At 51.1% G+C, this 10,000-nt stretch overlaps 1 protein-coding gene across 1 annotated transcript in view; it reads right to left on the minus strand.

Annotated features, from left to right (window-relative positions):
* Positions 1–10,000, minus strand: part of iqsec3b (IQ motif and Sec7 domain ArfGEF 3b) — a 43,054-nt gene that overhangs the window by 27,115 nt on the left and 5,939 nt on the right. Inside the window, exons 2-6 of the mRNA XM_056282491.1 lie at positions 8,194–8,265; positions 2,990–2,992; positions 2,532–2,658; positions 1,078–1,494; positions 152–858 (exon numbers count right to left, since the gene is read on the minus strand). Coding sequence (XP_056138466.1) covers positions 152–858; positions 1,078–1,494; positions 2,532–2,658; positions 2,990–2,992; positions 8,194–8,265 — 1,326 coding nt within the window. The remainder of the gene's footprint in view (positions 1–151; positions 859–1,077; positions 1,495–2,531; positions 2,659–2,989; positions 2,993–8,193; positions 8,266–10,000) is intronic.

Genomic DNA, 10,000 nt, shown 5'->3' on the forward strand with positions numbered 1-10,000 from the left:
TAGAGCAGCTTAGCGCAGGATGTAGTGCTGTTGAAGATTTGTTAGACAAAAACACTAATAAGTTCACTTTGGACTTGGAGTTGGGGGGGTGGGTGGGAGTGGGAGTATTTTGTTACAGTCTGTGTATTTGCAAATGTGTGTGCCAACTCACACATTAAAGAGGTTGAGTCCTATACGGTAGAGGCGTTTGCGGTGTGTGTCGGTGGAAAGGGTGGGTGAGCGGCATGACGCCGGGTCCTGGCAGCGGTCCCTGGGCAGGGAGAGGACCAGGGCCTGAAGGGCCTCTGAGCTGGGACCCCCTGGAACCTGTTGGGGCTGGCTGTACTGGTAGTGCTGGTACTGGGTGTAAGTCTGGGACGGCTGCTGGTTGGACTGGGCTAAGGTGGAAGCTGACGTGGTACCCAGTCTGTCGAAGCTGCTCTGCCCCCCTGGCCCTTCTCCTCCGATAGCAGGAACTGCAGAGCCCCTCCTCGAGTCCAGTCCCCCCATCTCCAGCTCTTCACTGGGAGGAGGTGCAGGGAACTCTGCCTCCAAACCCTCCTCTGTCTGACTCCCTCCTCCCCCTGCTACACCGCTTACAGATGCCTTCCTGCTGCCCCCTTCTCCACCAACTGCATTGCCCAGGGTGGTGGTGGTGGAGGTGGTGGCAGAGGAGATGGTGTAGGAGCTGTTGCTGTCGATGTGAACAGTGACGTCCCTGAAGGCCATGAGCAGGGAACTAGCACTACGAGGGAGACAGGCACTCTCAGCTGCTGCCCGAAAGGCCCCTGGGTCCATCAGTAGCCCTTTGCCCTCCTCGACCTCTGACAAGCTCCAGCCACGGAGAGCCTCATCAATCGACTGGGCCAAGGAGTGCAGCTGCAAGTACGGCAATGCAAACATGTCAAAAGCATCGACAGCCAGGCAGAGATGTACCATGCTACCAAAATGTAATGAAACTGGAACTCCATTACATGTAGATAATGTTTTATTCTGATTTCCCTCGTTTATTTTGGATACCTACTTGAACAAACCTCATACTGACTAAGATGGTCATAAAATGGCTAAGAAACAATGTATCACTGCTTCGGTTCTTACTTGTTCTGAGAAGCAATCCTCTAACTGTGTGAGTGTGGCTCCAGGGGTTGGGGCTGGGTTTGGGGCCGAGGCTGGGGCTGGGGCAGGGGCAGGAGCAGGTGCTGGGGCGGAAGCAGGAGACGGGGGCAGAGAGGTGGAGCGGGAAGGCGGCGGAGGGGGGGTCTTGGAACGCATGGGAATCTGCCCTCCTCTGGGCTCCAGCAGAGTATAGCTGTGTCTCTGGGCCGGGTTCTGGCTTCGGCCCGCCGGACCAGGCCGGCGCAGGGAGATACGGCGAGGCAGCTTGCTCTCGGACAGAGAGTTTCGAATCTTCTGGAAGTTCTTACTGAGCTGGTACTGACGGAAGGCCGTCTGGATGCGACGAGCGGCACGCCTCGCTATGAGATGGCCTCCATACTTCTGCTCCAACTCTTCTATCTGGGGAGAGAGGAGGGGCATTAGTTTGAAAATCAAACATGTTTGCAAGGCTCTGAAAGAACTCAAATCTCCTATTGCAAAGCAGACAGCGGTGACCAAAAAATATTTACTCATAAGCAAGCAGACAAACATTTGTCTAGTCTGTAGTCTACTTTCCCCTATGCCATGTCTTCAGGAGTTCAGAAGAGCTGTAGTCCACATCATGAGAATAAAACCTGCACAAAAGTGTGTGCGAGTTTCAAACATTTTTCTTAGGCCTCCTGTCTTTGTCACGTAACGCCATTGATTTTTAAGGATTATGGATGATGTTTACACCATCCATCATCCTCCAGTGCCGGTTCGGGTGGATAGACAGGCCGTGAGCAAGGTGACGGTGAGAAAATGAAGAGAAAGTAAACATCCCGGTAAGCCCATTTCTGCCTCATTACTGGCTGAGCAGCGCGGCTAAAAAAGCACCGCGTCTTCCAGATATTTTTCAAGTTTGTTCCAGCTTGTGGAGTGTTTCCCTGCTCCCTTCATCTTAGGCAGGCCCAGAGAGGGAGAGAGAGAGAGAGGAAGACTGATGAAGGAGGGGAAGGCAAGAGAGCGAAAGGAAGAAAAAGGAGGACAGCCACATGTGTGCTTGGGTGCGCATATGTATGTGTGTGTTGTGCAAGCTCGCACGCACACACAGACACACTGCAGCGGCAATAACAGCAAAACAAAAACACCCCCCCCCCAAAAAAAAAAAACCCAGTGGTCCCTGCGGTAGTTCGCTGTGAGAAATTAAGACATCTTCAGCCACGAGGAGCCGTTATTAAGTGTTACCATGACAACCTAGCATCTTTCGTTTTCCTGTCGCTGTGGCGATGGAGTTGCTATTTTTCTTTTTCTTCTTGTCAACAGGGACTGAAATAGATCTGCATGGGATTCTGTTGCTCAGGCACAGTACTATGTAAAATACTCACACATCCTTTACAGATATCCCACACATACACACACACACACACACACACACACACACACGAAAGAGCACTTGCACTCGCTGACAGACCTACCTGTTTGCTCTTATTCTCCAGAGAGATTTCATATTCACTGGGCCCCTCTCTCTTGGTTCCGACCCCTGTCCCCTCCACTTCCGGTCTGCCGGAGGAAGGGCCATCTTCTAGGCTCAGCATCTGCCCGCTGCCACACAGATACGATGGAGAGAGGTCACCGAGATAGCAAAGAATCTTTGGCCCAAATATGGCCCACATCTGCAGTTACCTTACGGCCCACATTTGGCCTCGAATGACGGCGTTGACTCAGGGTGAGTGTGGCTGCCTCAACTCAGCCACAATTGGGCCACATCTGGCCCACATAGTATGCGCTGTCACCCAAGTCAGGCCCGGCTTATGACATTTGGGCCACGTCTGACCCACGCAACACTTGCCAGTGCCGTAATTGAGCCGTAAGTACCAGAAGTGTCCCAGATTTGGCCCAAATGTGTCTGCTATCTGGGCTAAAGACCTCCAACCTGCTAGAATTAGCAGCTAGCCCCATTCTAGTGACGGGTAGCGAGCAGTGTGTAGTACTGCAAGTTTTTCTTTCGCCTGCAGCACTGCAACTGTTCACATATGTGTGTATTTTGCTATGATAAACACCATTTGTATATGCAGTGTCTACACCTAAAGCTATTGTTATTTTTTTTTTAAATGTATAATTCAAACTGATGATTTTTTTTTGTACTCCACATTGTCTTCACCAAACAAATATTGGTGCCTCAACACAAAGGAAGCACTGGTGTGTAGCACCTTCTGCTTAGCCTCCTCGGTCTAGAGAGGGCCTACGGGTGTTATCAAATATTAAAGAAGACGTGAAAACACAGCTACAGCTTGCGACAGCGGCATCGTAGTGGGGGGGGGGGACCTACCAGGGCCCAGAAAGGGGGGGGGGCCCGGGAAGCCTGGAATTAAAAGTTTGTTTGGTTTGCAATTTTTTTTTTATTTTTGGGGTTGGAGGGGATTTTCCCCCCCCTTTTTCTCCCCAGTTGTATCCGACCAATTACCCCACTCTTCCGAGCCATCCCGGTCGCTGCTCCACCCCCTCTGCTGACCCGGGGAGGGCTGCAGACTACCACATGCCTCCTCCCATACATGTGGAGTCGCAAGCCGCTTCTTTTCACCTGACAGTGAGGCGTTTCACCAGGGGGCCGTGGCACGTGGGAGGATCACGCTATCCCCACCCCGACCAGAGGAGGTGCTAGTGAAGCGACCAGGACACATACCCCCATCCGGCTTCCCTCCTGCAGACACGGCCAATTGTGTCTGTAGGGATGTCCGACCAAGCCGGAGGTAACATGGGGATTCAAACTGGCAATCCCCGTGTTGGTAGGCAACAGAATAGACCGCTACGCTACCCGGATGCCCACAAATTTGTATTTCTAACTAATTGGTGTCATAACTTCAGTTAAAACTGGCTCAATACATCGGTTGAGGGACTTAAAGAAAATAGTGGAGGCTCTCTGAGGCCCCTCTCACCCTTTACAAAAGGTGCAAAATGGTTTAGTCCACATCATGGGTGTAAGCATCAGTACCCTCAGATGCATCAAAGTTGGAAGTGATACTAAACATTTTTTTCAGTCACTGCAAGCTAGTTAAGTCAGGTTAAGTTAGGTTAAGTCAGGTTAGGTTAAGTTAGGTTAAGTCAGGTTAAAACAGATTAATGTCCTGTGATGTAAATAATATGCAGTATGCTAGAACTGTGAGAGACAAAAGAGGGAAGGGGCCCACAGACTGTATAGGGCCCAGAATTTTCCGTGTGAGGTCTTTCCTTCTCCTGGCCGACACGTAGCCACGATGTTTCTCTGATGATGACGAAGCACGCAAGAATAAAACTGCTCATGTTAAAATAATGAGGACATCATGAAAGTCTCTGTTCGTCTTTTGTCTCTCTTTTTTTTTTACTCTCTGTGGGAGTGACAACACTGTGGAAAGTGAGGGAGGGAGGTTTAAAGGGGGTCGCTTCTTTAAGTGGGAGAACGGGCAGCCTGTGTGCATGGGCGTGCATTTTAGAGAGTCAGAAAAAAGAGACAAACAAAGAGTTAGAGAGAGAGAGAGAGAGAGAGAGAGAGAGAGAGAGAGAGAGAGAGAGAGGGGGGGGGGGGGTGGCTTGGAGGCAAAGAGAGAGGGAGTGTAGAGAGGGAGGGGGCAGGAGGACAATGAGAGAAAGAGAGCAAGAACAAGACAGACTGACGGACAGATAGGACAGACAGACCAGCAGGCAGACAGACAGACAGATGGACAGACAGACCAGCAGGCAGACAGACCAGCAGGCAGACAGACAGACAGACAGATGGACAGAGACAGACAGACCAGCAGGCAGACAGACAGATGGACAGACAGACCAGCAGGCAGACAGACAGATGGACAGACAGACCAGCAGGCAGACAGACAGACAGACAGATGGACAGAGACAGACAGACAGATAGGACAGACAGACCAGCAGGCAGACAGACAGACAGACAGACAGATGGACAGAGACAGACAGACAGATAGGACAGACAGACTAGCAGGCAGACAGACAGACAGACAGACAGAGACAGACGGACAGATAGGACAGACAGACCAGCAGGCAGACAGACAGATAGGACAGGCAGACAGACAGATAGGACAGATAGGACAGACAGACAGACAGACAGACAGACGGCTAGATAGGACAGACAGAGACAGATAGATAGGACAGACAGACAGACAGACAGATGTTATACACATCCTGGAGGTTGTCTCTATCAAAAAGTACATTACAACACTGTCATGCCCCAGTGCGGCATCAGAATACATTAAAGTACATTAGAATACATTAGAGGATTTAAAAGCAGAGGAGACATTAATGCATCTGGGCAGCAAAGCTTTCTTAATGGTACAGCTGCTACTCACACACACTTACTTTCTCTCTCACACACACATGTACATAAACACATACACGTGCAGGCATATTCCCACACACACACATAATTCTCAAAACACATACACTGGGTTGGCCCTGCACCTATGACGTCATACTGTGAGAAGGGTGAACATCTGTCAGGTCACATCACATAGGGTCCCATTGAGACCAACAGCCAGAGGAGAAACACACAAACACAAACACACACACACACGCAGGTGAGGTGAGAGGTGGTTGTGTTGCAGCGGTGTGACACATGATGTGACACAAAGTTTGAGGCCTCTGGCTACACACAACTCTCTGTGGTGATGACGAGTAGCTACGACGTGTGCCTGCCTCCACGTCTCATCATCTTTTGAGGCTTCACGCCACAACCATACCATTAAACCACCCAGCCAGCTCTCGCCAAGGATCTAAACGAAACAGATTAGGGAAGCAAGAGGAATTCCATAAACAAACAGATGGGGATTTCCATGAGGATGGAGTGGTAGGGGTCGACTGAGAAAGCACTCGTAACAGGACTAAAGCACATTAGGATGGAGAACTGGACGATATTAAAACACATAAGGAATAGCAATTAACAGAAAAGGCTACATGTAGAAAAGAACAAAGCAGGGAGTGTCCGGGTAGCGTAGCGGTCTATTCCGTTGCCTACCAACATGGGGATCGACGGTTCGAATCCCCGTGTTACCTCCGGCTAGGTCAGGCGTCCCTACAGACACAATCCACCACCCTGTGCATAACTGTAGTCCACTGACTTCCAGTGTCTAGTGCAGTGGTCATACCAGTTTCCTGGCATGTGCTCTTGACAATGGCATATTTTTTTCGCGATGCCTGCCAGATTCACCATGGATAAACGTCAACGACAAACTTTCACCTGCACCTACCAGCAAACGGGTGAAAAGTTTCAAGTTGTACATATCAAGTTACGTCCACAATTACGAGGATGAGAATCCTCATCCTCGTAATTAGATGCAGGTGGAGCTTTGTCGACAATTCTGTGCAAGTCGTTGACATTTATCCATGGTAAATCTTGCAGGTATCGGCAAAAATATGCAATCGTCAACAGCACAGGTATGACCATGGCCGGATTAACCCACCAGGGGGCCCTGGGGCACGCATGTCCATTGCCCCCGCCCCGTCCCCGTCAAAGAGGCGAAGCTAACAATACTAAACATTGTTAAATCAATAGAGACTTTGTAGCTTGGGGCCCTATATCAGTAGAGACTGTAGCTTGGGGCCCCCACATCAATAGAGACTTTGTAGCTTGGGGCCCTGGATCAGTAGAGACTGTCGCTTGGGGCCCCACAGCAATAGAGACTTTGTAGGGGGCCCTACATCAGTAGAGACTGCAGCTTGGGGCCCTATATCAGTAGAGACTGTAGCTTGGGGCCCCCGCATCAATAGAGACTTTGTAGCTTGGGGCCCTGGATCAGTAGAGACTCCAGCTTGGGGCCCCACATCAATAGAGACAAGCTTGGGCACTGCATCGCGATGCAGGTTTGGAACAAACGTCCCTTGTAGGGTATGATTGGGGATCCCTACTATACGCGAACACAATATCCCTGACCTTTTGGGGCCCCTCGTGGTCCGGGGCCCCGGGGCACTCGCCCAGCATGCCCAGTCCGTAATCCAGCCTTGGGTATGACCGTTGCAGTAGAAACCAAAAGTCAGTGAACTACAGTTATGCACAGAGCTGATTGGCCATGTCTGTGGGTGGGAAGCCGGATGTGGGTATGTGTCCTGGTCACTGCACTTGTGCCTCCCCTGTTCAGTCGGGGCGCCTGTTCGGGGGGAACTGGGGGCAATAGCATGATCCTCCCACACGCTACGTCCCCCTGGCGAAACTCCTCTCTGTCAGGTGAAAAGAAGCAGCTGGCGACTGCACATGTATCGAAGGAGGCATGTGGTAGTCTGCAGCCCTCCCCGGATCGGCAGAGGGGGTGGAGCAGTGACAGGGACGACTCGGAAGATTGGGTTAATTGGCCGGATACAATTGGGGAGAAAAAAAAAAGGGGGGGGGGCAAATCCAAAAAAAAAAAGGAAGAAGAAGAAAAGAAAAGAACAAGGTAGAGAGGAGAATACAAGGGCAACAATTCCAGTTTGTAAACAGGCAAATAAAAAGATGTGTACACAAACTGAATGAAGTTCAAGGTGAAAAAAGAGCTGGTTCTTCACTCTGCTCGTTTTCTTTTGAGCGACACATTGTGTTTGTGCACACACACACACACACACACAGTAACCAATGCATGTCAACACAAACAAGCTCATAAACAAACACCTGCCAACAGGCAAAAAGACACCAAAAGACCTACAGGAGCCTGAACTTTTCAAGTCTTCTTCTGTGGTTACTATGGCAGTGCTACCGTTGCGTCATCACTGGGTTGCCATGGGGGCCTTTAACAAGCAGCTTGGATCTCTCTCTCTCTCTCTCTCTCTCTCTCTCTCTTTCTATTTTTATTTCTATATTTTCTTGCTTTTTGGTAAGTAAGGTCCTAATTCTTGATGCCCCCGGGTGATAAAAGTTGTAGACTTTTTCTGAAGCCGTTACCCTAATACGCTATGACTGCACATAGACAAACAGAGCAACACACACACACACACACACACACACACACACACAAAATACACAAAGAGCTGCAGTGTAGACATGACTCAGTTAAAGGTCTTCTCAATGAGGCACTAGTGTGCACACACACACACACACACACACACACGTGTATGTATGCTAAACCGACTACAGAAAACAGTGATTGTGGAGAAGGGCTGTGTGGTTAATGGCGTCATCCTCACCTGGAGCCAGCTGTGTCAGCCTCTGGATGCTCAGGAGCAGGGCAACAGAACTGATGCAGCACGGTCTGACTCCTGCGCAAGGACAAGGGGGGTGGGTGGGGTGGGGGAGGGAGGAGCGGTGCAGAGACAGGGGAGAGGAGGTAGGAAGAGAATGCAGGATGACAGCATGTCAGTCGTCACTCTTGTTTCAAGTCCTTTTCCTTGTGCCCTTATTCCTCCAACGCTGCCACATGTTCAGCCTCAACCCGGGTATCCCAACAGGCTAAATCCTGATGCTGGCCCATCGGATTGTTCTGGATTATCGCAGATTCTCTCTACAATTCGGCCCTGGTGTTTGGCCAAAGATCAGGAGTCAGCAACACTTGGGTCATTTCACGTCGTACATGAAATGAAACGAAATGCCGTTATAAAAAGCCCACGGCAGCACAACACAAACACAACAACACGCCCCAAAAACTGCAAGGACACACACACACACACCCAAACTAACACGTATATCAGAACTGAGCCAGCATACATGGCGGAACCGCCGGTCTGCCTGGGCTAGCAGTTAGCTTAGCCCGCCCCGCTTCCGCGTCCTGTCAGACCGCCCTCGGCGTTTCCTCCTCGGGCGCGGCTCCAGGCAGGGGCCGTGGTCCCCGGGCCCACCGGACGAAGCGGGCCGAGCTCTCCCAGCCGATCCAGCGCCGGCTGTCCCAGCCATCAGACGAAGACAAGACGTAGACGCAGACGTGGACAAAGACACCGCATGGACGGTACTGGGGGAGGCCATCTACCGGCACCGGCACTGGATGAGGCCGGGCCAAACATGAATTCGCGCCGCCATCTTCCCACAACGCGGGTGATATGACGTAGGTCAACGCAGGGTTGATGACGCCTATCACGGATGACGTACTTGTGTGTGTGTGCGTGCGTGCGTGTGTGCGCGCGCGCGTATGGGAGAGGAGAAAGCGTGTTGTGTTTGCATGTTTATACAGCACGTGTATGCGCGTGCGCGTATGGGAGAGAGGGAGAAAGCGTGTTCCTGTTTGCGTGTGTATACAGCACGTGTATGCGCGTGCGCGTATGGGAGAGAAGGAGAAAGCGTGTTCCCGTTTGCAGGCGTATACAGCACGTGTGTGCGCGTCCGCGCGCGCGCGCGTATGGGGAGAGAGGGAGAAAGTGTGTTCCTGTTTGCATGTGTACGCAGCACGTGTATGCGCGTGCGTGCGTATGCGCGCGCGCGCATCGGAGCATATGCTCGGTTGTTTGTGAACCTCTTCCCATCTGAGCGTGTGAGTTAAAGATCGCTGTTGATTTAGCAGACTTCCCAGATCTAGTCCGACAGATGATTACAGATGGTTATTCCAGTCCGCTCTCTCTCCTCTCCCTCTCGCTTCACTCTACACTTTTATCTGTTTTGGGGTTTTTTTGGGGGGGGGGTTTCCTGCCACTTTCGTTTTAGGCGTTTGGCTGACTCATCTGCTGACAGCAAATTCCAGTCAAAGAGAAACGATGGACAGGTTGCATCAAACCTGTGACATTTAGAGATCTATCCCAGATAGCAAATTTGCTGTGGCCCGGACCCGTCCCACACCCCACCCTTCATACCGCTTGGAATGATGGCACTTGGGCGGTCCGGTCCTGTTTGCCAGATCTGGGCCAGAACCAAGCCATAGCAATGCTGCATGTGCCACATATTTGCCAAAGATGGCCCATATTTGTTTTGTGATATTTGGGCCATATTTGTTGTTATACACGTGGGCCACTTCAGGCTCACATCCATTTGGTCAGGGTCAGAAGAAGGACATCAGTGCCGCATCACCGC

The sequence above is a fragment of the Lampris incognitus genome, chromosome 6, assembly GCF_029633865.1.
Source record: "Lampris incognitus isolate fLamInc1 chromosome 6, fLamInc1.hap2, whole genome shotgun sequence".
Classification (NCBI taxonomy): domain Eukaryota; kingdom Metazoa; phylum Chordata; class Actinopteri; order Lampriformes; family Lampridae; genus Lampris; species Lampris incognitus.